Below are 27949 nucleotides of genomic sequence, written 5' to 3' on the forward strand. Positions count from 1 at the left end.
TGGTAAAATGTATTTAGACACGACACCGCTTACAGCAGATGCAAAGAAAATGAAAAGTACAAACATCAATAACACATTTCAGACAACTCAGTAGAATGCAAATGCCAGGAGCAGTTATACAGTTGAAGTATTGTAAAGACATTAAATCGTAATTGAGTCTTTGTGGTGTGTTTTATCTCCTATATTAGGTAAGAACACTACTGCTGAAGGCTTAAAACAACAGTACATCTACAGTGTGCCAGTTGTTTTGTTTTGTTTTGTTTTGTTTTGTTTTATGCTTGGGGCATTATTTTGTTTGGTGCTGATTTCTGATTGGCTGCAGGTATTCCTCTCAATCTTGTCTGATTTGGCTGACACTGATTAATTTGACTCACCAATTACTGATGTGTTTTGTGCACACATTTAGAGGTGCATGGCGGTAATTCTGTTTTAATGGGTTTTGTTAATCCCATAACAAATCGCCATCACCCTCTCCTTTTCTGGGGAGAAAAGCAATGTAAATGCAAGAAATACAGTTGTAGGGAGAAATATCAGCACTTTCAGTCAAAGACTGTGGTTTTTATCGTTTGGTTTTTTGTTTTTTACTGATTATCTGTGAATGTATCTCTGCATGCAACACACATAAAACATGGTATATTTGTGCTCATTGAATGCAATCATTATTTCTTTGTGAATTGAACTGTGAATTTGTGAATTAAGTTTGCTCCCTCCAGAAGTACTAACACCTAGCTAATATTACAGCTAGTGAGCAACTTAAATATAACTTGCTGCTTAAACAACCTTAATTACAGTAATCTATTTTTGATAATAGAGGAAAGCACGGACACCGCCAACCCAGATAGAGATAAAATCACATAGTAGCGCTTCTAAAAGATGGAATTACGCCAGCTCCCCGTGTGTAAAACTAATCCCGTTCAAATAGAGTTAAACAAAGGAACAAGATTATGCACACTCTTGGCACCAAGGCTTTTCCTCAGCATTACGATACACAAAACCAATCCAATTCTACCAGTCAATTCCCATGAGAGGAGTGGAGTTAATTCATCAAAACCAAGCTGCAGCAAGGTCAAACAACATCAACTCTGACATCATGTGAGTTTCCTTTCTATTTAAAAACAAGACACCTTAAACCTTCTCTCCAAAACAGTGGGGTCTGTTTTTTGGTGTGTTGGTCTGTTTTAAATTTATATATTAAAAATGTGTGCATATCTTGAAGTTCATATGTGGAAATGAGAGCAACTCTGAGTGAGTGGTAAAATAGGCATCTTAGAGTCCATATATAGTCTCTGAGTGGGAAGAAAGATGCCATTACCATTTATATATGCACATATATTTGTTATGTTTGACTAACATGAGGTTACCTCACAGGATTCCTAACAGGATTTTAAGTCCTGTTCATTAAAAGGTTATAGTCTTTACTGATAAAGCTAGTTAGCTAGCTAAAATGCACAAATATGACAGGATTTCGGAGGCCATTTTTAAATTTCATTCATAAATGTCCATAATATTAACATTTTGCTAGTCATCTAGCTAGCATGAGCAAAGCTGACAGGATTTCTGAGGGGATATTTAAGTCCCATTCATACATGTCCATAATCTGAACATTTTGCTAGTCATCTAGCCAACATGAACTAACCTGAGAGGATTTCTGAGAGGTTTTTGAAGGTTCGTTTGTAAATGTTCACAGTCTTCACTACTAATATTAGTCAGCTAGCTAGCATTAACTAAGCTGACAGGATTTCTGAGGGGATTTTCAAGTTTCATTTGTAAAGGTTAATCATTACTGCTAATACTGGTCAGCTAGCTAACATTAACTAAACTGACAGGATTTCTGAGGGGATTTTTAAGTTTCATTTTAAATGTTAATCATTACTGTTAATAATAGTCAGCTAGCCAACATGAGCTAACCTGAGAGGATTTCTGAGGGGATATTTAAGTCCCATTAATACATGTCCATAATCTGAACATTTTGCTAGTCATCTAGCCAACATGAACTAACCTGAGAGGATTTCTGAGAGGTTTTTTTTTTTTTTTTAATTTCATTTGTAAATGTTCACAGTCTTCACTACTAATATTAGTCAGCTAGCTAGCATTAACTAAGCTGACAGGATTTCTGAGGGGATTTTCAAGTTTCATTTGTAAATGCTAATCATTACTGCTAATACTAGTCAGCTAGTTAGCATTAACTAAACTGACAGGATTTCTGAGGGGATTTTTAAGTTCCATTTGTAAGTGTTCACAGTCTTCACAACTAATACTAGTCAGCTAGCTAACATGAACTAACCTGGTAGGATTCCTAAAGGGATTTTTAAGTCCCATTCATAAATGCTGACAACAACAGTCATCAAAACTGCAATACAATATTAGTAGCAGTCTCATGCCATCCTTGATGGACACTAAACTACTGTAAGTATGAAAGCAGGACATTTGGTTGTTGTTAGCTAAAACCTCATTCTTCTTCCTCTGTTTCAACTGATTTTGTTAGAAAGGAATCCAAACAGGTTTGATTTCATTTGACACACCCTATGTTCTTTATGCTGGCTGTCTCTTCGCTTGTTAACGGCAGGCACGCAATATTTTTGTATGGGAATAAGAGACACAACAACATTTTTCATGTCAATCATGTTGCTCCAGTACACATTAAATGACAGGAAGTTATATATTTTGGCTACAACGGTGAGAAATGTAGCCATAGCATATTATTTCATTTTAATCCAGCAGTCAAGATGACTTAGCTATTCCTTCAAGTTTTCAGCCATGAGATGTACAGGTTGCTACAAATCATAATGCCTTTGTCTCCATAAACTACCCAAGCTAAGATACAACAATAAACTACAAAAAAAAAAAAACAAGCTGGAAGTGTCCCAAAAGAGTCCAAACGCAGTATTCCTGTCTGTAATGATAAACTGTCCTATTAAAATGCAAAGGCTGTGTTAATCTTTCAAGCTCCTCAATAGAGATATAAATAAATTAAGTGTTCTTTTGTCTCACTTAAGCAATTTTTATTACTGTATGACTGTCAGATCTGTGACACTGTACGACATTGCCAGGTGAGAAATGGCTATCTGTGGGTGTGCGAGTGTGTGTGTTTGTATGTGGGTGGGTGACTGGGTCTTGCTGTGTACTCAGAGCCAGAGTTGGACGTCTCAGATCCACTCCCAGATGTTGACTGTTGCAATATTAAAGTGCCTTGTGTAAATGTCACAAAATGAGCTCAGCGTGTGAGAGAGAGAGGAGAGGAGTGAGTGAGACAACGAAAGAATGAGTGGGAAGACCCTCTGTGTGTAAGCATAGCAGTCGGCTAATGCAGTATTCAGCATGCCCTCAACCCAATCATGAAGACGATGATGCTGTCAGCCACCCACGGTTATGCCGAGAACCCTTAGGAGTGCAAAAGCAAACATCATTACAGAGATCTTTCAGTATTTTTTTGACCAAATCAACCACTAGCACAGGATACATGTAAGCCACACCTAAAGATCGTCTAAACCAGCGGTCACCAACCCGTTTCCTTGAGATCTACCTTCCAGCAGACCTCATCTCCTACCAAAATCTAAAACACCTCTTTTAGTTGATCAAGAACTTCTTAAAGCAATGATTAGATGGTCAGGTGGACTTTATTATGGTTGGAGCTAAAGTCTTCAGGAAGGTAGATCTCCAGGAACAGGGTTGGTGACCATTGACTTACAATGCTGTGAAAATGGTAGCTAAGCTAGTTTATTGGGTTACGTCCCAAATTATACTATAGATCCTAAGATATAGATACTGTTACTAGTTGGTGACATAATATGTTAATATATTGGCTGTGTTCAAAATGACCTACTGTGTACAGTACTTATGCTTTCCTCTACATCGTACTATAAATTCTTTTATAATGGAGATCTTGGCTTAAACTTGGCCTTGTCCTTTCAACCATGCTATATTTGTAGCTTCTTCTCAGCAGAATCTACCTGAAAGCATCAAAGACTTATACTTCCCAAAGGACACTAATCGAGAGTGTGATCCTAGTCAGATCGAGGACCATGCTTGCACTCTCGCTCTATCTTTCTCTATCTTTCTGTCTCTCTTTCTTTTACACACACACCCACTTTGCATGGCACGCTAGTCATGCCTAGCTGCTTAATAATAGAGGACGCTTTTGGAAAGCCAGGATGAAATTTTGATGAATGAAGACAAGAAAGTGGAAGATCTGCCATGAAATCAGCCTCAGCGCACTTACTGACACCAGTATAGCAGCAACACTCGCTCGCTTTGTCTTAAATTATTCAGCCATGTGGAGAGTGAGCATAGTGTAAAGTCCACACACAAGAAAAGTCAACTAACTTCAGAGTTTGTTTCAATAAGGGCAAGTGCCAGGGTCAGTATGTGGGAGGGAGGACAAAACATAGGAAACAGCGGATGTTCTATATTCTCAGCTTCAGTTCTGGAGACCGACAACCCTGCACAGTTTCAGGGGGTTTTATTCCCACTTACTTGACCCAGATCTTCAGGAACAGGAAAAATGTGAAACAGTGTAGGTGGGTTTCCTAGACCGGCCTTATGAACCTGTAATCAATATGCTACAAACAGTCATGCTGTATTTTGTCTCCAAAAGATCTTAAGACCTTTAGTTTTTTATATACACTTTTTGGAAAAGAATAAAGCAAACTGTTCAACAAGAGGAGAACACTGGTATGTCAGAAACTGCACCCCATTCACTTCATGCTGCACTACTTTGAGAGTTTTTCCATTTTGTCTGAAAGTACAGTGAAGAAAATTCAATAAAATCCCACAATGCATCTCTTAAGAGAAGTGGCACGAGAGCAATGGACCTCAACGTTATTATATTTATTGTTGAGTTCTTTTAGTTATTAGCCTATTTAATAGATCATTCGAAATAAATCCAAACCTCAATAATTCAAACACGTCAGCCTATAATTAATGTCAACTTGATGCTAATGAGAAATGTGGAATGTTCAGGAATAAAGAGCTGTATGGCTGCAATAGCTGAAATATTACTGTACACATTCAAAGAATGAGTGAATATGTGAATAGTTTGATTACAGTATGTATATGTAACATACTCTATATGTATGTTTTTAAAAGGGGGTCTGTGAAATAGATTGATATTTTTTTCAATTACATTGGCAAATAACAGACCTTTTTAAAAAATATATATAAATTAAGACTTATGATGTGTTGAGCATCCACCATAAAAGTCCTATATAAGTTGTTACTATAGAAACAGTAATATATTAGAACTAGTTTATTAATATACACATCTGGATAGAATTACACCTGGAACTACTGTCAGACCTGCTGCTATAGAAAGCTTCTGAGCATTCAGAATTAAAAAATTCAACAGTGCTGTGGTATAAATTGGTAAAAACATGGTAGTATTAGGGTTTATCACAGCATAGTAAACCTAAGCAAATGTAGTCCAAGTGTAATAAAAGTAGTTATCATGAAGTAAAATCATGGTAATATGATGATGCAGAATATGTTAACCATAGCTAACACAGAGCAAAAGCATAATCTGTACTATATTTTCATATAGTTTTTATTGAGATGAATATTTTTGTTCTGAAGGCTAACTATAGGCTAGTACTTGTAAATGACTGAAAGAAGATTTGGTACAAGCTTCGAAAAGCATCACACGAGAAGAACGCAACAGTTTGGTGACGCAGTTATTGCAAGCAAGGGATATGCAACCAAATATTACGTGTTGCTTACTTTTGTTTACTTTAAGACTATCTGTTCCTATACTTTTGCTCAAAAGTAGCTAAGTACCGAATGGTCTGCCAACAAAGTTGCCATGTCTAAAGTCATTTAAAACATGTAAATATCAGGAAATGAAAGCTGAAATTCTGATCTATCGTCTCATAATCGTCTTTCGATCTCAAACCCAAACTTCTTCCGTCATTTCTGAGGAGAATGTAAATGAATGCAATATCACCCACCCAACCCAAACTCACAACCAAAACATTTCAAATATGTTCGATAGCAGCCATGTTGTACAATTAGGTCTACAGTAATGAAACATATGTTTTATCGCTTTTTACATATGTTGCAGATGTTATATTGCGTATACAGTTTTGTTGTCATTACTCGCCCTGTTTTTGTTGCTGTTGTCAGTGATTAGCCTAGTTGACCCCTGCTGATAAAACAGCTTGGTCTGTCTGGCAACGAGCTGCCAAAACACAGGCCGAGCTGGTCAAGCTCATAGAAAGGTGTTTACTGGTTGGATAAATGACATGTGATTAAACCCAGTTTGAAATGATGACCTTGAATAGTGTTTAGGAACATTATTTCTTGACTAAATTGATGAGTAAATGTGCGATTTTCTGATTTTATAGAACAAGCCCAGCCCAAGGAATGGTAGTGTAAAAAGAAACCGGTGTGCAAAAGTTGCTGCGTGAAAATGTTTTGAAAGCTCATCGTTTTAGCGTTAACACCTCAGTGCACTATAATGCCATGTCGAAAGCCGAGACTTGGTTCAGGTCCAGGACTGCAGATTGTAATTGATGGCACTGTTTTGATTTACCGTCCGCCCATATTCATCTGTGTCATGCTCAATATATCACAATTTCCCATGCAAATGATTCCGCTCTTCGATCAGGCTGATTAATGCCGCCATGACGTTTGCGTTATTGCACGTGCTTTAACCGATCCAACTGCGTTCACACTGCATTCTGTGTTAAAGCTTTCACTGACACCTGCTGGTCATAATCATCTACTGCAGCTCCACAGGCTCGGCCATGACGTCATTAGGAAGCGCTGAGAGTGACTGAGGTCGATTCCAAAATGGCATGTGCGCTAAATTAGGGCATAATTATTTAATAGTGCACTACATAGGGAACACTTCAATTTAGCCTCAGATGACCTGCGACACTAAATACAGTAATGAAACACTATGGTAAAACAAATGTTAAAGATTATTCAAAAAATGCTTCGATAGATAGATAAAACAACAATAATGTAGACCCCACTAATGGTGGCTCACAAAGTGGGGATCCCCATCAATATTATTAGGTGGCCAAGCACCAAAGGTGTGTAGGCATCCTATTGTTATTATTATTATTATTGTTGTTGTTGTTGTTGTTGTTGTTTTTGTTAATAATAATAATAATAATAATAATAATAATAATAATAATAATAAATATTCGTATTTTCTTTTCTTTTTTTTTTAGATATTATCTATCCATCTACCTATCTATGAGCTCATTATCAATCTTTTGAACTTTTATTGCTATAGTTACTATTTACTCATTTATTCTATTTATTACACAGCCCAAGCCACTCGAATTTAAACTGATGTATTAAATGAATGTATTTCATACAGGAACTTCTTAATCTAAAGCTCAATAACTAAAACAGTATAAAGAACTATATACAGTATATATAGGCTCACTGCGGTTTTAATGCAATAATAATATTTTAATATTACTAGAGGTGAAAGTGCTTAATACATGGCATCGTTTACAACTTTTAACACAGTGTAACTAGTTGAAATCTTGTGGGTGGAAGGTTCAGGAATAAAAAATAATAATAATAATAATAATAATAAATATAATTGTACACATTCCCATGTCTAATTGTCGCATTAAACTGAAGTTGATCGGTGGTGTGATCATAAAAACGTGTGTTATGTGTTTGTTTGTTTGTTTTTTAAATAAATAAATTTAAGTTTTTAAGTAAGGGCATTTCTGGCTTCGAAAGAGTCCATCCATCCATCCATCCATTTTCTATACCGCTTATCCTACACTGGGTCGCAGGGAGCCTGGAGCCTATCCTAGGGAACTTAGGACACAAGGCAGGGGACACCCCGGACAAGGTGCCAACCCACCGCAGGGCACAGTTCCACACACATTACAGACAATTTAGAGATGCCAATCGGCCTACAAAGCATGTCTTTGGACTGGGGGAGGAAAGTGGAGGATATGCAGGGTGTGTGCACACAGGGCAGAGGTGGGAATCGAACCCCCAAACCTGGAGGTATGAGGAAAACGTTCTAGCCACTAAGACTCATCATGTCAAAATAAGGATTTTTTTAAGTTAGTTTGATAATATTATACTGTTACAGGGTTAATATTTATGCCCATCCCTTATTGTATATTTTGGCCACAGGCTTCGTCATCCAACCTTACGTTTCATTCAGGGAACCCTTAAAGTTCTACAGAGAGCTTATACGGCTTTTCTTTAAGAAAAGCTTCCAGGATGAACACATTTGAACATCTAAGAAAAGGGTTCTTCCAAAATCCTTCCAAAAACCATCCTGTTCAGAAACAAATATATTTTAACATTGACTCTTAAAATCTTAAAAAAGGAACTGAAATCTATTCAAATAGATTTTAGGCAATCAAAAAAAAAAAAAAAAAAAAAAAAGATTTGCAAGCTGAAACTGGAATAAATTGGCATAAAAGTCCCTAAACGTTTTCAACCTTTAAAATGATAACAGAAAGGATGAAATGTTTCAGATTATTTGTACATGTCTAATGAATCACAGAGTCAAATAAGAGACTAGATGATATTTAAGAATAGTGACGTGATTTATATTTTGTTAAAGATTTAACAGTGTTTTCAATGGGGGGGGGGGGGGGGGTATCTCCTGTTGCCTTCAAACAGTGCATTTGATTTCAGTTCTATAATGCTCTTTTCTTATAAAAAAAAAAAAAATACAACAACCTTATTATCAGAAGACAGAACACCAATTGTTATATAAAAATGTAAAATCGTAAAACATGCAATTCAGAACTAAAAACATAAGATACATTTAAAAAAAAGGACTCAAAACACCAACAAGAGAAACTCAAGACAAGGAAATCATTACAACAAATAAACGCTTTGTGATCTAAAGCCATGAATATTTCCATAATTTCCACGAATACTATTTTGTTTTTAGTGCAGTGTGCAGGACTTGTAGGAGCAAATAGGATGTTCCTTACGGCAAAAAAGTACATCACTCAAAACAGACGCACAAAAATCACACAGATCCTGAAAAAAAAGCAAGCAGGAAGCCGTAACCGTTACTCAAAAATAACACCGCGGAATAAAACGTAATAAATATCAAAAGGTGCGAGACGCTATTTCTTTTAAAGCTGGAAACACGTTATCGATTTCACCCTCGACTTCGGCGACATCATCAAAGTAGAAACGTAGAATGATTTCATCAGATGAAAAAAAAATAATAAAACGAGGAGGTTAAAGTGTACGATCAGTGTGTTCGTTAGTCACGGTTTTGAAAAGCGTCCTTAAATGCGTCGGACGCGAACTCGTTTGGCATCGTCACGTTTTAATAAAATAAAATGAAAACACTGAAAAAGAGCAAATCCATCAGAAGAGCAAGTCAAACTCGAGCCATGTTTTGTTCACATTATTTTCCGTATGCAACGTGGAGGCAAAACGAAAAGCGAAACACGGCAGAGCGCTAGTGCTTTGTACGCCGATTTGGGCCCTTCGAAGCCAAGTGCGTTTGACAGAGTTGTCATCGCACCATGACGATGATGAATGTGTCCTTGCTGCAGGATTATTTTTGGCATTGAAAACGAGAAGAATGCTGCATTTCAGGACAACATGGCACACACAGCAGTATCACATCCCAACCTCATGAATGCTTAATGAGCGTTCACGGTGACTTCACGCCCTTTCCTTACACCATTATTCAATCCGTCCGTTCGAGTCTCTCAGTCTGTGTCTCTTCAGTCGCCGTTAGGAGATCACCAGACTTCAGAGAAACAGAGACTTGTCCTTTCCAGCAGCTCCTGAAAAGCGAAGGGTGGAAATAATGAAAAGTGAAAGACAGCTTCGCTTCTTGGCGCTCTCCGTCTCTCACAGTGATAGATAACACACACTTCAGACGCGAGTGTGCTGAAGCCCTTTAAAAGAATTCGAAGGAAAGCAGAGGAGCCAGATTTTTTTTTTGCAAAAGGAGAGGTGGTGGATTTTTTTTTTTTTTTTTTTTTGTTCAAATACAGCATGTTAAAGGACGGGAACAAAACAGTTCTCTGGTTTGAGGATTCTATAGAGTTGGCATGCAAGTTCACACACAAATCATTACCACAAGATGCGCAAAACTAAGACGACAGACCTTAAAGGTGCAATAAGTAGGAGTTTTGCTCTCAAATCTAAACGAATCCCAAAACGAACTGCTCTCTTTTCATTAAAGAGACTGGTAAAAATGCTACGAAGGTGTAACAAATACTACGGACTATACTCAAATCAAGCCCCAAAAAAAAAAAAAAAAAAAAAGGTCACTGTCGATTTACATCACAGCCTCTGGAAGCAAAAGTATTGTTCAAGTTTTCCTACCGATTGTACCTTTAACGGCACATCCACATCCTAACGTTCAAATCATCATCGTCCTCCTACATGAAGTAGCACCGATACAAGCGATTAAGCATCTGAGGTTCGGAACTAAACAAAAGAGAGTTGGTGACAGTTTTCAAGTTGCTTATCTTTTCGATCATGTGATTCGGCTTTTCAAAAAAAATAAAATAAATAACGTCATGCGTATATTGCCATTTAGCACGTTCTCGTACAGTGACATTCACTATTCATTCTAATGTATACAGTATATAATTCATATAAAGCTGTTCATTATAGATGTGAATCTGTACAGTGACAAATATGGGTTTCTTGTTTAAACAGAATAATTCTAAAATCATTCCCTTCTATTCCATATGGCTTTTCTGTCCTGGCATCCTAGCCTTGTTAAATCTCCAGTTCCCTTTTGAAAAATAATTTCTTGCTAAAACTCTACTGGCTAAAAACGCCTTGCGCAAGGTAACATTTCGTAAGTGTACATTCAATCAAATCAAAATGGTCACGTCGCGTTAAAAACATCCGATGTCTCGAGTCCACTAAAAACAAGGACTCTCCATCAGTCACTTAACCTTTGGCTGGCTTCAATAATCTGCCGCTTGATCATGCCACTGATGGCCCCTTATAGATTCATACGTGATGAGTTTTCAAGCAGTCATGTTCAGTTAAACGACTGTCCAGTGATCGGTCTCGACTCTTAAGCTTCACATCTGTCCTTCTTCATCTCTCAGTTCGCTCTCTCTGAGGAAATTCTAATTCGTTCAGTTAACGCTTTCCTTCATTGACCTCTTTTTCCAAATTTAGACGTCAACGTAGCCTCAAGACGGCGGACGGCGTCAAAGCTGAGGTGATGGATCGTCGGTAAGGGTCACAGTTTCGGTTCGTCGTCCGGGATCTGGGTCTTGACGTGAGGAGCCGAGGAGGAAGACGAGGAAGACGAGGACGAAGAGCTGCGCCGCGTCTCCACGCCTGTGCTGGTCATCTTCAGCTTGCGGCGTTTGGCCAGCGGTGCATTGTCCACACTCTTCAGGAAGAAACCCTCCCGCTTGCCTCGGTTAAACGCCTGAGGGAGACAGAGATATAAAAAAACAACATGAGTGAAACCATTACTGAAAAAAAGTTATAAATGCGGAAATAATTCGATTCCAGCTTTCGGAGGATTCAACAAACACAGATGTTTTGTTCCACACTGTGCCTACGTGACCGAAGTGTCCTTATAGTAAATCACAACAACACGAAGAACAATGGAGGAGAAAGACATGCTGCTTCACTTGTTGTTACTAGAGGAAGAAGAAATTTAAAAAAAGACAAAGAGAAGATGGTCTGTGCGGCAACTCGATCAGAAAAGAGCTTGCACTCATCTCTTCTTCGACTACCTTGAGAATCCACAGCTGTGGGTCACTGCTGCCACCTTGTAGAACAAGGTGGCAGGCATACTGGCATACTGTTCCTAGCATACTAGCAACAAGGCATACTGTTCCTAGCATACGCGTAAAAAGTGAAGTATACTCTGGGCTTGAGATTGCTAGAAATTTGATGAAAAACCAGTTTAAGTCTAATAAATAAAGGACGATGCTGCCGGTTAACCTTGTACGTGGCGTTGACGTAGGTGCGGACGGTGGGTCCGCTGGACTCCAGGACATCAGGGGTACAGAGAGGAGTGGAAGACACCCCTCCGCCCTGCAGCCACGCGTTCTCCTTCAGATCTGAAAGTTTGAGTCGCCGCTCGGGGTTGACTGTTAACAGACCTGAGTAAAAGAGAGAGAGAGAGAGAGAGAGAGAGAGAGAGAGAGAGAGAGATATTATATTAAAAAATTAAAATAAAAAAGGATGGCTATCCTAAGATCCCCGGATGAATGTAACTCGTAATGTAAAAGCGGCTGGTTAATTTGAGGCTGATATTCTCACATTCCAGGATGACAACTGTAGGGTGCACACACACAAAAAAAGAACATCGATGTCAATGAGCAGGATGGAACACTGAGAAACTCTGACTGGACCTCAATCCCACAGGATTATTTGGAAGGGCAGGTCAGTGTAAGAGTGGGCTACAATATACAGGACACTAGTGGCATCTTTATCTGATAGGATTAAGGCGCACTGTCATTAAGGCGAGGGGAGGCATAACCAAGTATTAGGAAAAAAATGACAAGTTTTTTTCTCTTGACAGCTTACTTACTTCAAGGATATATAAACAACCTGTTTATATATATATATATATATATATTTGTATTAGTTCCAGAGCTACCAGTTCTTCAACATATTACTATTCCACCTACACATAATGACTAATAACATTAGTCACAATCCTGATGACTAATTTATAAGTGTGGTCTGACACACTGGGGTTGAAACCAAGTCCTTTAAAGCTGCCCATGTTGAAAATAAAGTTGCAAACATTATATTAGCACAGCCCCTGCATTTAAAAAAGTTTTGTTTTTTTTTTTAATGGGAAACTGCTGATTCTGATTATACAGATCTAAACTGTACATTATAGATAATCTATATTGATAGATAAACACAAATGATACGGTGATGATGTGGTAGCCGGAGAACCGACCTCTGACTAGATCTTTGGCTTCCTCGGACACGCCTTTCCAAGCATCGCCATCCAATGAGAAGTCTCCTTCTTTAATCTTGTGCATGATGTCGGCAGCATGCGATGAGGTCATTCCTTTCTTCTCACTCTGGAACGGGACTTGTCCGGAGAGCATGGTGTACTGATGAACAACAGCACATGTTACAGCCACCACGTGAAGTCTCATATATAGCGTTACGTAATAAGAGAAATTTCTGATGCAATATAGCTGTGCACAGATACAAAGATTAAAAATAAATAAATTTTTAATGCAAATTAAAAATCCCTCATTGTTCTCCATTTCTACTCATACACACACACCAGGATGACGCCAAGGCTCCAGAGGTCGCACGCCTTGTCATATCCGGAGTTGTGAAAAAGTTCAGGCGCGGCGTACTGCAGCGTGAAGCATGGCGTCTGCAAAGGAGCGCTGCCCGCTGGAAACAAGCGCGCAAACCCAAAATCAATCACTTTCAGCAACGAGTCCTCAGCCTCATCGGCAAAAAGGACATTCTGAGAAAGGGACAGAGAAAGAAAGCCAGCAGGAGGAAAGAAGGAGGGAGAACAACATATTTAGCATTATTGAACACAACAGTCATTGGAATCAATTTTTTTTTTTTCCTTTTTTTTTGGTCAGGTCAGCTCAGGTGTGAACCAAAGAGGAAAACAAAAACAAAAACAAATTAGCCTGTTTGGAATATAAGCGTAAATGTGACATACATCAACTTATAATGCATTTATTAAGCGATGTATAAAGAATGGAGCCCAGCCCTTGAGTACACAGCCTTCACCAGCTCTAAAGGAGAACACGTGGATTTTCAACCTAAATTCTATCTTCCAGATCTATACAGTGTGTGTGATTACCTCAGACAGGAATTTCCCCATCATGAGAACGCAATGGAAAATCAGCTGACTCCAAATTCCCTTAAGTCTATCATAAAGTGTTGGTGAAATGCCTTCATGATTTTTAGTGAACTTAATTTTCTAAGAAATGGGGTCACTTCTTCAGTAAGAAGAATTTATGGTTATGTGTTATTAATATACTCGATGTAGCTCGACAGGCAAGTGCCTCGGTTTTGACCGGATCTCAGAGGAATACCATAACACCTTTAGGAATGCATAAATAACTAGAATTCCTTTACACCATATTGCATAAGACATACTTACACATTTCAGTTTGGAGTAAAATGCTTGTACTTTTTAATTTGCGTTGTATATTTACGTATTTTAAACACTTATTGAGCTTTAGGCGTGTGTGTGGTATCGACCCAATCTGTGTTTTCCCCCTAAGCCGCTGTTGTAATGCTGACCACACTCGTGTTTAGTTCGGGTTGAACGTTGCACACCTACTCATCAGGCAAATTCCCACATTCGCATGCAAATCAGATGTAAATGCATCGTTACTTCCTGCAAAGAACACGATTAGGATCTCGTTTGTTGTGTACAGTGGATGAGTTTATAATATAAGTGCTGCTTTTTATTTTTTCAAGTTTATTACATTACCTTTAAAAGTGTATTAACACTATCCATCTTTGTGCTCAAGTTATTTCTGGATTCTCATCAGTCCGTCCATCACTTATCTGTTTATTTATTCATATATTCACCTCTGGCTTGAGGTCTCTGTGCACGACTCCGGCCTCATGCATGAAGCTGACGGCTGACACCAGGCTCTTCATCAGTTGACTGGCCTCCCCTTCGGCAAACAGTTTCTTCTTCTTCAGTCTCTCCAGCAGCTCGCCCCCACGCAAAAGCTCCATTACCATATATGTGTGATACTGAGAGCGGAGAGAAGTAGGTTATAAGGAGTGAATAATGACCTCCAGACAGCAGAAGGGCATTTAAGGGACGATATGAGCGCCAAATACCTGATCGGTGTAGACCTCATGGAGGGTAACTATGTTCGGATGAGATTCACACTGTCTAAGTGCTGCGATCTCCCTCTGAGTCATGGACTCCATCCTACAGCAACAACACCAGTTTATTTATGCATGGGCAAAAAGCTTTCACTCAGAATCCCATACATGGCCTAGAGCCAAGAATACTGAAGCAAAGACTGAGACTCCCATATGAAAATGGTTATTCAAACTCAACCTAGAACTTTTTTTTTTATTATTCATAATATATTTTTGGACAAACTGTATCTATGCTGCCTTTGAACTGCTTTTTGGTTTCTGCCCGCCATACTCTGGCTTGTTTGCTATACTCTGCACACCTGCGGCTGATGATTTTAACGGCGTACTCCTGGCCACTCTGCTTGTGCCTGCACTTCCTGCAGACGGAGAAACTGCCCTCGCCCAGCGGCGGCCCCTGAAGACACAGCTCGTAATGCAAGAAAAACTGGGACTCCTAAGAGAGAGAACAACATGAAGAAATAAAAACAGCTTAAACAGTTATGAACAGAATAAGAATTACCCTCCGACTCCAGAATTATTGGCACCCTCCAGGAAAATTACAAGACATGTCCCACACCCATAGTGAGAAAGATGGGAAAGAACTGAGAGTGCAGTTTTAAAAGTTACATTTCATAATACTATAATACATCACCCATCTTTAAAAGGGTTGCATGAAAGTTCTTGAAAGGAACCCACAAAATGCATCATAATGCGTTTATATAACGCACATAATGCATTTATCATAATGCACATAATGCGTCATTAGAGCTACAATGTAATTAAATGAGATAAAAACTGATTTTGGTTTGGTGAAAAAAAGGACTGATTACATGGAAAAGACCCCGTACCTAATATATACACTGTAAAACATGGTGGTGGTGGCGCCATCATGAATCCTGTTACATACTTGGCAATTTCAGTTCAAAACCTCTGCCAGGAGGTTACGATTTGGCCATAGTGAAATGAAAACCTGTGGTTTGAATTAAAAATGGCAGTCCATAAGACACAAAAAAAATCCAAAATCACTCCAAAAGCACCTCTTTCCAACTTTGTCAGGAAAGACATTACAGGAAGAGACTCAGTGCACCCAAAAGTATCAATTGTTTGCAGAAACAAAATTGTTTGAAATAAATAGCAAAATATGACTTATAAAGTTTTAAATAAAGGGTGACAATAATTTTGCATAAACAAACCGACAGTCTGTGTACTGTAATGTCAATAGTAATTTAAATGTATAGTACATAAAATTTATAGCATGAACACTCATCTTGCCATTTATGATTAATAAAACAACAACGTTATATTCAAAGATGTACTGATTCCTATCTGAAGAAGGAATAATACAGATAACATATTTCGAGCTCCCGTTTCTGAATAGCCGTTAAGAATTTGGACGTTAGCATTTAGCAGTACCTTTAACATGGCACTGCGCTGAACCGTAGCAGAGCCAGGTCGGTCCACGCTCACTGGAGCGTCCAGGAAATCTCCCATCACCGCGTTCTTGTTGAACAAGATGGATGGAGCTACGAACGAGTAGCCCTGCAATTAAGAAAGAGGAGTGAAGCAGGAAAAGATGATGTCCGAGGGAGTCTGTGAAAGCATAGGGCTTGTGTATATCTGGGAACAGCAGTCTGGTTTGGGAAGGGTTCACTGGGGAGTATGTGTACTGTTTCACTTGATTTTGAACAGTATGAATAGGAATGATTCTGAATGACGTAAAAGCATTCTGCTGACACTGATATCAGCCTTCGTTTTTAAAAACTCTAACAGAAATACATTTGTAATTTCGAATTCTGTTTGTTATGGTTAGATTTAGGTTAGGCTGTAGGCCTGAGAGGGGAAAAAAGGCAGCCTTCTTTTGAAAACCAGACGAATCAAAATAAAACCGAAGAGTTTAGCTAAAGCTGTGCTGTACAATTAATCCTAATTTAATCAGACTCATAATATTCTTCCTTATTTAATTAAACATAACTGGCAGCGATAGTGATGAGCTTAAATGTGCTAACTTGGCCTTTAGAGCTCTATGCATAAAAATATGCATATAATATGATTACAATCATATTATATAATCCCATATACATATATACATTATACACACACACACACACACACACACACACACACATATATATATATATATATATATATATATATATATATATATATATATATATGATTTCCTCTGTGTGGTGGCTTATTTATTTATTTTTTGTCTAACTGTGTCTAGATTTAGCATTTAAAAACACACTTGTAATCTGACTAAGAAGTGACTGTTTGAGTCAGTCTATGTCCGTGTGTGTACCTGGAAGAGACGGTCAGTGCTGGGAGGCGTGCTAGCAGGGGAGTAGACTGGATCCATGCCTGTGAACTCCTCAGCAAAATTTCCCACATCCAGCTCATTACGCAGCTCTGGCTTGAACGGACTTGCGACCTTCTTCGCTGCTAAATCTGTCCAATTCAAACCCTACATCGAGAGAGAACCGGGTTTGATTTTTTTCATCCTATTATTTTATTTTCCAGTGTTCCACCAGACTTTGACATTCTGCACCAATCCCAAACCAAATCCTATTCCTCCAATACCTCCTCTAGCACAAAAACAAGAGAAGAAGTGAAAGAGTGCGTGATGCACAGTACCTTGAAGAAGGGATGACTCTTAATGTCCTCGGCTCCTCTGGGCCCAGAACCCAGTCTCTTATGTGGGTCTTTTACCAGGAGCTTCCTGATCAGGTCCTGAGCCACTGGCCCGATTATAGAGGGGAAAGGAGGCTCACAGCGTAGGATACGTCTGGAAGACAGAGCAGAGAACCAGAGATTAGAGAGATTAAATCAGAGAGAGCCAGACGAATAAGAACGATGAAGAGACAGAACGGGAGATGCAGACACGAGAGAGAGAGTCATCAACTCTAAATGAATCAATCCTCCCCCACAAGCTAATTTAAGTGCTTCCTAAAGTAATTCATTAGAGGCTTTACAGCATTATGGAGTGGGATACAGAAGATGAGGGATAATGTTATAAGTGAATAGGGAAAATAAGGCAGAACAAATGAGCGTGTGTGAGGGAGATTGTGTAATAACACTGGGGTGTGACTGGAACTAGAGTGCAGGAATGAAGTGTACATGAGGAAAATAGTAGTGCAAAATTGTGTGTGTGTGTGTGTGTGTGAGAGAGAGAGAGAGAGAGAGAGAGAGAGACAGCGAAATACAGACTCACTTGGACACCTCACTCTGGGAGTTCCTCTCGCCCTCCAAGGTGAAAGGAGACGCACCGGTCAACAACTCGAACATGAGAATCCCTAAACTCCACCAATCTACTGACTTCAGACACAGAGTATAGAAACATAAGGACTAATGAGTAGAAGGAAGGAAGGAAAGAGAGCAGGAAGCAAGCAGGGAATTAAACAAGCAAGAAAAGGAATAAAGGAAGGAGGCAAGAGGGAGGGGAAGAAAGGGAGGGGAAAGGAAAAAAGGAGTGAGGAAGAAAGGAATGAAGGAAGGGAGTGAGGAGGGAAGGAAGGAATGGAGTGAAGAAGAAAGGAAGGAAGGAATGATGGAAAAAAGGAAGGAAGGAAGGAAGGTAGATAGTGGGGCAGGAAGGAACGAATGAAGAATGGAAAGAAGGAAGGAAGGGAGTGAGTAAGGAAGAAAGGAAGGAAGGAAGGAAGGAAGGATGGAAGGAAGGGAGTGAGGAAGGAAGGAAGGAAGGAAGGATGGAAAAAAGGAAGGAAGGTATATAGTGGGGTAGGAAGGAACGAATGAAGAAAGGAAAGAAGGAAGGAAGGGAGTGAGGAAGGAAGGAAGGGAGTGAGGAAGAAAGGAAGGAAGATAGGTAGATAGTGGGGCAGGAAGGAACGAATGAAGAATGGAAGGAAGGAAGGAAGGGAGTGAGGAAGGAAACAAGTAAGGAAGGAATGAATAAAGGATGGAGGAAAGGAAGGAAGATAGTGAAGCAGCAAGGAGGGAAAGAAGGAAGGAAGGAAGGTAGGAAGGTAGGAAGAAAAGGAAATAAAAGAAAAAGACAAAAGAAAGAGAGAAAAGAAAGAAAGACAAGAAAATAAGTAGACATTATCAGGAGCATTGTTCTAACCTTGCCGTGGCCAGCCTTTCCTCTGATGATTTCTGGGGCCATGTACTCAATGGTACCACAGAATGAGTAGGTCCTCTCTTTCTGTTAGCACAGGAGAGCATGTGTGTTGATTCATTATCACAATGTGTACATGATTGTACAAGAGAATTCTAGCATTATGCATGAATAGGAAAAACGACGAGTGTGTGCATGCAAAAATTCACAATCACACAGTTTTGTGTGGATTCTGCTACCTAATTTTTGCTAAACAGATCTGCACTGGTACAGGGCTGTCAAAATGTCCTAACCACAGTTGTCTAATTATGGAGGACCACACACTAGTTGTGTCACACACCACTTCCTTTCATGCCACACTTCATACTAAAAGCGGAAAGCGACTCACATCCACATTAAAGGAGCAGTTTGTCATTTTAGTGTTCTTTGCTGCCAGATAGGAACAATGCAATAAAAAAAGAGAAGCTTTTGGCTTCCCCCAACCAAATCCACCCCTCTATTAAAACTATATATGTCTCCTAAACTGCACTTTAAGGAAAAGGGGCAGAAATTAGCAACTCTGGTAACTAAAAACATTAGTTGTTACACTGCAACAGAAACTTCCTGGCAGTTGACGAATTTCTACCCTTGTCTTATTTTTATCAATACATCATCCAGCACTACTCTATCCTAGTCAACCACACATACTTCTACAGAAGCTGTTTGACTCACCTCCTCCTCTAAAAACTCCTTACTCAGGCCAAAATCAGTGAGCACCACATGACCATCACTGTCCAGCAGAATGTTCTCCAGTTTAATGTCCCGATACACGATGCCAAGCTGCAGACATCACAAAAAACACAGTTAAAAACACACTGACACACATCAGAGATACAGAGTGCGGCGTGTATTGCGACAATAGCAGTGATGCATCAGAAAACGACAGACATATTGACCCAGTTTGTGCTAATCCCCTATGGATCTAGTTAATATCCTTAAATCGCAGACGTGCCAATTTATCGCAGTACCAAAAAAAAAAAAAACAAATCAAAAGTTATCTATACTTTGGGGAAGAAAGAAAAAAAAGGACTAAATCCAAGAAAGACATTTAGATTTTATACCAATAATCGCATAATCACACCACAGGGGCTAGTGGTGGCATGGTGGTTAAGGCTCTGGGTTACTGATCGGAGGGTCGTGGGTTTAAGCCCCAGCACTGCCAAGCTGCCACTGTTGGGCCCTTGAGCAAGGCCCTTAACCCTCTCTGCTCCAGGGGCGCTGTATCATAGCTGACCCTGTGCTCTGACCCCAACTTCCTAACATGCTAGGGTATGTGAAAAAAAGAATTTCACTGTGTATATGTATATGTGACCAATAAAGACTCATTATCATTATTATCATTATCATTATGTACCCCTAAGCAGCACATATTATTATTATTATTATTATTATTATTTCAATTTTCAACATCTGTGTGTAAACAGAACTGGAGACAGAAACAAAATACTGACTATTTGTGTAAATTGTGTGTAATTTGTCAGGTGTTTTTTTTTTCTATAAAGATATACACAGTGGTGCTTTAAAGTTTGTGAACCCTGTAGATTTTTTTCTATATTTCTGCATAAATATGACCTAAAACGTCATCAGATTTTCCACACGAGTCCTAAAAGAAGATAAAGAGAACCCAGTTAAACAAATGAGACAAAAATAGTCATTTTTGTCATCCCACTGATTGAAAACACCTGACTAATTTCATCTTCAAATGAAACTGCCTCATATTTTTGTCTCATTTGTTTAATTGGGTTCTCTTTGTCTATATATATGTTTTAGGGCATAGGGTTCACAAACTTTCAAGCACCACTGTATAATATATATACAGGGAGTGAAACAGCTGGACATCTCAGTCTCACCTTGTGCAAATGCTCCAGCGCGAGCACAATCTCTCCAACGTAGATTCGCACCTCATCCTCATTGAAGTGATCACGCTGGTACAGGTGAGTGAACATCTCTCCTCCGCTCACGTAATCTATACACACACCAACAAACCAGATGCATATGAGCAAAGTTGGGCTTAATAAATGCTGTGTCTACTTCTAATGGTGTAATAATAATCTCTATGCATCACTCAGTTTTACTGTTTGTTTGTTTTTTTACCTTTAGCCCCTAAATACATCAACTTCATCACTTTCTCATCACTAAAACAATCTTTGCATGTAGGTAAATCAAACAAATGAAGCAATGCAATGAAATAAAGAGAGATATTCTGTCTTAAGTATAAACACATTCCTGATTTCTGTTCAATATGTGGAATAAAACACTTATTACACAACTGCTGGTAAAGGAAAATTACCGAACACCTTCTGACCAATCAGATCTGAGAATTCCAAAAGTGCTGTGGTATATAAATATAAGCTATTAAAAGACTTCATTTGCTCAATACTAAAATATATATTTTTTTAATTAATAGACTTTAAATAAATGTTGCTACATTGGATTTGGCTGAGTTCTCACCCAGGATAAGATGGAGTTTGGTCTGGGTCTGAAAGGCGTAGTGCAGCGTGACCAAGAAAGGCGACTGGCGAATGTGTTCGAGAACCTGCCTCTCTGTCCGTGTGTGTTCAGCCGTCTTCGCCTTCTGAACGATCGCTGCCTTCTTCAGAACCTGCACATCGGAATCTTTTTTTAATTATACAGAACACTTATCAGGAACATACAAGATGGGTCAGGAGCCTCACAGGACAAAATTTCGGGTACCATGTTATGCTCTAATCGTGAACATCCTGCGGAGGTTAAATCCTATTTACCAACTAGAAGAATTTCCTCCATCATATTAGGACCGAAATCGCTCAACCTGGCAACACTGACCTGGATTCTGAGAAACAAACATTTCCATTTCTCACTCTGCTATGTCCTATCATTTAAGAGCTTCTGGTGGTTTTTTTTAAGACAGCAGTTCTTTCACAATTTCAGTGACACCTCGGATCCGCCGTGTTTCTCAATTCAACTTCTGAGCACGACGTTCTGTGCTGACCGTCACTTCCAAGTGTTCAGTGATCACAATTAGCAACAGTATCCTGCTGTTACATAATTCAACATCCTTCCTCACACGATGGCTCAATGACAAGAAACGAAGTGAAGAAAGGAGCTGTAGTAATCTTCATGCAGGATCGTTGGTGTGTTACTAGTAATGGGAGTAATATATGTGTGTGATATAGTGACAGGATGGGAAATAGTAAACAAACCTTCATGGCGTAAAGTTTGCCTTCATCGTGGCCGCTGATCTTCCGGACCAGGAACACTTTTCCGTAGGCTGGTAAATAAGAGAGAGACGAGGCTGTTTCAGTTTATTTGTGAATAACTGGATATGAGATAAGAGCTGAGGACAGACTGACATTTTGCAGTCAGGTTTTGCTGGATGATATGAGAGAGAGCGAGAGAGAGAGAGACAAAGCAGTGAGATATACAGAGGGTGAGACACCAAGAGAGAATCTGATAGACAGACAACGAAAAAACAGAATGAGAAACACACAGAGAGAAAAACAGAGAAAGAGATACACATGTAGAAAGAAAATGATGAACAGTTGAATTGTCTTTTCTGTAAAATTGATGACTCCTCTATTATAAATATAACAGTAACGTAATTATGCATTTTATAAAACCAGCTAATCTAATTACATTTCTGCTGCTTTCTAAAAATTCACTTAAAATATATAAAACTTATTACTGAAAAACACAAATGATTACTGAGCAGTAAACAATATAATATTGCTGAAAATACTGTAAAGGGATTTTTTATGTCAGTGAACCTACTATATAAATATATTATTTTACACATATATATATATATATATATATATATATACATATATATATATATATATATATATATATGAAATGCATAGTGGAGGTGATAATGTAATAACTAGCTTGATATGATTAAAAGCTATATACTGTACATACTTGTGATTTAAACTGTTATATAAACTATTTCCCTATCAATTATTAACACTCTTTGTTGTGTGATTAACATCTCGTGTAGACACGAGCCATTTCATAGCTCCAGGCAGCCGCCAGTTCAGCTGCCGTTTCACTTCTCAGCCCAAAATGTTACAATGACCCTGCGTGCCAAAACAGAAAGACAGCAGACAATCTGGAGGAAATAATCACGGGAGGCGGAATGTTGAGCAACAATCTGGCCGGGTGTCTCACCTCCAGTGCCGAGCACTTTGAGAAGTTCAAAGTTCTCCATGCCAACTTTCTCAGTGTGTCCTGTGAGATTCGCTGTGGAGAGAGCAATGGAGAACTGTGAGAGGGATTAATCATGTTCTCGTTCACGCAAACACACACAGGCGGGCATGCGGGCATGCACATACACACACACACACACACACACACACACACACACACACAGTCTGTCTTTCTCTGTCTGTCATCTCGACACTGATAGTATCAATGTCAGGGACAGAATAGGGTTGCCAGATTGGCTTGACCATTCCATACTAATCGAGGTTTGAAATCAAGACTAAACTTGCCCAAATGAACGTTAAAGTATAAAACAAATTAAAAACATGTATTAAACAAAAGAAAAATAAATTATATTGATTACACCATTTTTTCCCCCACCATTTTGAGAAAACAGAACAGCCCACACCGACAAAACTGGAGTAAATTTCTTATCAAAGTCCTAAAGGACATTGTTAATTCCTAAGATACTGCTTATTACTAAAAACTGAAGATGAAATTACATAAAAATATAATGAACAACTGAACAAATGACAACACTGAGAATCAACTAGGTCTGAGATTCTACAACATAATAACAGCAGCTCTGACAGCAGTTTCGGCTGCCAGGCAAATCACAGGTTTATATTAATTCCCTCGTTTCTATAGTAACACAACTTGCACAACGACTTGAATGGCGGACAATAGACATAATATAAGCCTAATAATAAACATATAATAGATGTGTTTTTACTTACAAAGAAAAAAAAACCTCATCTAATCGTTGACACGGTGAAGTAGATGTTTAAATGCCAGTAAGTTTTTCACCAGAGGCTAGTGATAACACGAACAGTGTGAAGGCACTGTTCATTAATAAATTAATATATATATATATATAAATAAACGCTGATTAAAACACTTCGGGATTAGTTGTTATAAGAAAAGAATTCACTTCGGGTGGTAACAACTGTACGGTGGTATAAAACATTTCACTAGGAATACAAAACGTATCGCTGGGAATTGTTTCACTTCTGATATAATAGATAGTGATATCAGAGCACTCAATATGGACCAACATGTGATAATAATCTGATATGGACATCCTTCACTTACTCTGTTGCCAAGTTATGCAAAACATCACAGGCATGACGGCAGCCTGCTTTGAGATTTGTCCTAATGCACAAGTGCAACATCTGTCTCAAGTTAAACAAGATCTCGCGCACACCCCACGGCATGAAATTAAATCCGACCAGTGTTGGAGGTCCAGGTCTTCATGACGTACATACCTACCACAAATAGCCAGATTTCAATTTCCTTCAGATATTATACTATAGACTGCTGTTTACGGCGTAACACAAAGTGTTGCACCTGTTCTGCAACGTACGTGTCTTTACACACTTCCTCTTGAGCAAAATTTAACTATGCACATAGGTCTATCACTGTCGGTGGCCTCAATTCAAATAATAGGAGCTTTTCCATCTACTTTTGCAAAAACATGGAGTGTTATGACTGTAGTTTGTCGACTCTCTCAAAAAAAGTGTCCTTGTCGCACCTCAAGGGTACATCTTTTGTGTCTTTAATTGTCTTTATTCGTTTTAACTTTGAAATGTGGATATACAGGGTGCCGCAAAAGTTCTCCATACATAGGGGAAAATTAACACTTTGCAAATTAAGCGAAATGTCTTTTTACATAGCGTTTAACAATGCCTTTGACAAAAGAAGAACATATTGAAATCGTTCTCATTCAAAAAGACTGGAAGTGTTGCAGACCAACCGAGATGTGGCCGTTCGCGAACATCCACTGACAATGACATAACCGACATGGTGCTGGCAAACACAGTCCCCTATTTACACTTACATTTATACAACAGAGCAGTTGAGGGTTAACGGCCTTGCTCAAAGGCCCAGCATTGGCAGCTTGGCAATGCTGGGATTTGAACTCATGACTTTTCGATCAACAGTCCAACATCTTAAAGACTTTGGGGACACACTGTAGTGCACCCTTAGACATGATTTCAGGTGCATAAATGGATTAAATTGGCAGCATGGTGGAGCAGTATGTATTATTGCAGCTTCATGGTTCGATCCGGAGCTTTGTGATCCTGAGGGTTTCCTCTAGGTTTTCCGGTGTCACTCCTTAAATCCCAGACACATGCGACTCTGAATTACCCTTAGATATGAATGTGTATGGTGCTCTGTGATGCACCCACCCAGCGTGTATTCCCACCACATGGATAGACTACTGTACCTGACCAGCCCTGCTGAAAAAAACAAAAATACAAAATAATAAAAAACCCTCACAGAATCTGTAATGGTTTTAAATGTCCATTAACCCCACCCCCTTTCAGTTCAAGTCTACCTCACAATCTAGTTGAAAAATGCAAGTTAAATGGGCATGGATGGCAGTGAGAAGAAGGCAGGGGAGTGGGCGTGGCAGGGCAAAGCACGTCTGTCAGAGGAAAGCACCACGTGCTGTCACGAATAATTAAGAGACAGCGTCTTCTCATAGGATAAGAACACGCAGTCCCATGAATAATTATAAGACATCGACGCGCCATCGAAGTACTATAGTGCATTGCCATGTCACTGCCTGTGACGTCGACACGATGTAGACTTTAAACCCGGAGGATGGGGGGGGCTCAAAATTAACCAGATTTCTCCAGCAATTATCCTACAATTAAAATTATCAGATGCTAACATTGTCTTTTATGAAGTGCGACACATACACCTCTATTAAAATCTGTTTCATGACTCTTTAATGATTCCATCCATCTTCAGTGGCACGGGGAACCTGGAACCTGTCCCAGGGAGCATCGCCCGACAAGGCGTGGTACAACCTGGACAGTTTGCCAATCCATCGCAGGGCACGACTCTTTAATGGTTATAATGGAAATATGTGGGTTGTATTGGTTTTAACGGTCCCTGCGGATCTCTACTGGTAATGTGTTGCTTTCTGTTGGTGGCATGTTATGTCTAGTCGACACCATTAAGGAACAACGTCCTTAATACGTCCTACTACATCACAGAAAGCATTAGGTTATGGTTAACATCTGATGGTTTACTTTTACATTACATTTTTCGTCAGGCAGATTCTTTTATCCAAATCGTCTTACAAATGAGGAAATACAAACAAAGCGATATATCAAGTGGAGATCATTACAAGTATGCAAGATTTATAATTGCGTTCTAGAGAAGCAAAGTGCGCAGAGAAGAGGTGTAAGAGCCAGAGTAAGTTTTTTTAAACTATTAGATTATGTGTGATGGTTTCAATTAGGGACGCACGGTACCTTAGTGGTTAGCACGTTCGCCTCACACCTACAGAGTTGAGGGTTCAATTCCCACAGTGGCCCTGTGTGTGCGGAGTTAGCATGTTCTCCCCGTGCTGCGGGGGTTTCCTCCGGGTACTCCAGGTTTCCTCCCCTAGTCCAAAGACATGCATGGTAGGCATGTCCAAAAAAAAGTGTCCATAGTATATGAATGTGTGTGCGATTTTGTGCCCTGCGATGGATTGGCACCCTGTTGCCCGATGCTCCCTGGGATAGGCTCCAGGTTTCCCCGTGACCCTGAAAAGGATACAGCGTTGGGGGGTTGAAGGAAGGAAGGAAGGAAGGATGGCTTGTAATACACACTAAATGTACGACAGGTGTAACCCTTGATAGCACCACCTCAGCGACAAGACAACTAAATGTCCAATTTAGTACCTTGTTTCTTTCTTTCTTTCTTTTTATGAGAGTGTATGAAACACCATATGGATTGAAATGATAGCAGGTGTGTGTAGGTGATCACCCACCGTTAGTGATCTCAAGTTTAACGGTGCAGCTTTTCTTTCGGCTCTCTCTGTCCGAGTCCTCCCCGCTGCTGCTGCTGCTGCTGTCTCCGGACATGTTGCTGCTGAAATTCAGTATCTGGGCACAGTTCTCTTCCGGTGTACAACCATCTACATGAACCCCACTTATTTACAACCGCACAGAGTGTGTAAACTAATCAAAAACATCCGCATAATCTTCATGCTCATCAGACCCGGACATGAATGAAGGACATGCTTGTTTTTGTTTTGGTTTTTTTTCCCCCCCGACAATCCCTCAACTCAGAAACCCTTCTGACATGTCCACTCTGCTGTGTATTTAAATTCGCGATACAACCAAAATATCACTCGTAATATGATCGCTTTTATATGCTATGCGAGTGCATTAAATCCTTTTCATTTTTCACCAGATAATTTCTTGAGAATAAACACAAGCACCGACGCCGAGAAACAGTTATTTAAGCACCAAGACGTGGACACTATTACCGTGTTTCCTACTTCGAGCTATCGGCTAGCGTTCTTCTAAATGTTAACGAATGTCGCGAGGAAATGTTGTTGTTGTTTTTTTTAAAAACAGCCACACGGACATGTCTCCTTAGTTCTTATCATTCACTCGGCACTTTAAATTAAATATGACGATTTATCATTAACATTAACGTTAAGAGACCTGTGCAAATAGCATTCAGTAAAAGACATAGTAGCCTATGAGCTAACAGGGAAGCTAATAGGCTTTCTATGCGTCTTGACAGTTAATTAAAACTCCATGACATTTGTCGTTAACGCTCTTTTTTTTCGCGTCGGAACTTAGTTTCGCCTGAAAATTAAACGCGAAAGAAGGAAAAAATATTTTTTTAAAAATATTAAATAATTGAAATGGAGGAGAGAGGAAAAAAAAGTCTACACTATGAGCTACTTCAGCTACGGAAGCCGAAATGTTTTCAGAGGCGCGTCGGGAAGGTTGGAAAGGGAAGTTCTTGTAGCGTTGTAAAGTTCACACCCAGAACTGGTTCCTGACATATAGCCGGTTCTGGGCTGGGTTCCGTCCGAAACCGCAAATTACCGTCTTAAATAGTGTGCCAAAATAACAGCTACTGGGG

At 39.3% G+C, this 27949-nt stretch overlaps 1 protein-coding gene across 1 annotated transcript; it reads right to left on the reverse strand.

Moving 5' to 3' along the window:
• Window positions 1-7384: 7384 nt before the first annotated feature.
• Window positions 7385-27904, reverse strand: rps6ka4 (ribosomal protein S6 kinase, polypeptide 4). The gene is made up of 18 exons (XM_017460587.3): window positions 26838-27904; window positions 23036-23107; window positions 22069-22136; window positions 21338-21488; window positions 20737-20852; window positions 19559-19666; window positions 18854-18934; window positions 17981-18084; window positions 17404-17554; window positions 17072-17233; window positions 16183-16308; window positions 15090-15223; window positions 14743-14836; window positions 14482-14652; window positions 13199-13390; window positions 12860-13019; window positions 11887-12047; window positions 7385-11362 (listed from the first exon to the last, which is right to left on the reverse strand). Exons 1-18 carry the CDS (start codon window positions 26929-26931, stop codon window positions 11168-11170), a joined length of 2340 nt encoding a protein of 779 aa, XP_017316076.1. The 5' UTR covers window positions 26932-27904; the 3' UTR covers window positions 7385-11167.
• Window positions 27905-27949: the final 45 nt, after the last annotated feature.

This window comes from Ictalurus punctatus, chromosome 28, assembly GCF_001660625.3.
Source record: "Ictalurus punctatus breed USDA103 chromosome 28, Coco_2.0, whole genome shotgun sequence".
Taxonomy (NCBI): Eukaryota; Metazoa; Chordata; class Actinopteri; order Siluriformes; family Ictaluridae; genus Ictalurus; species Ictalurus punctatus.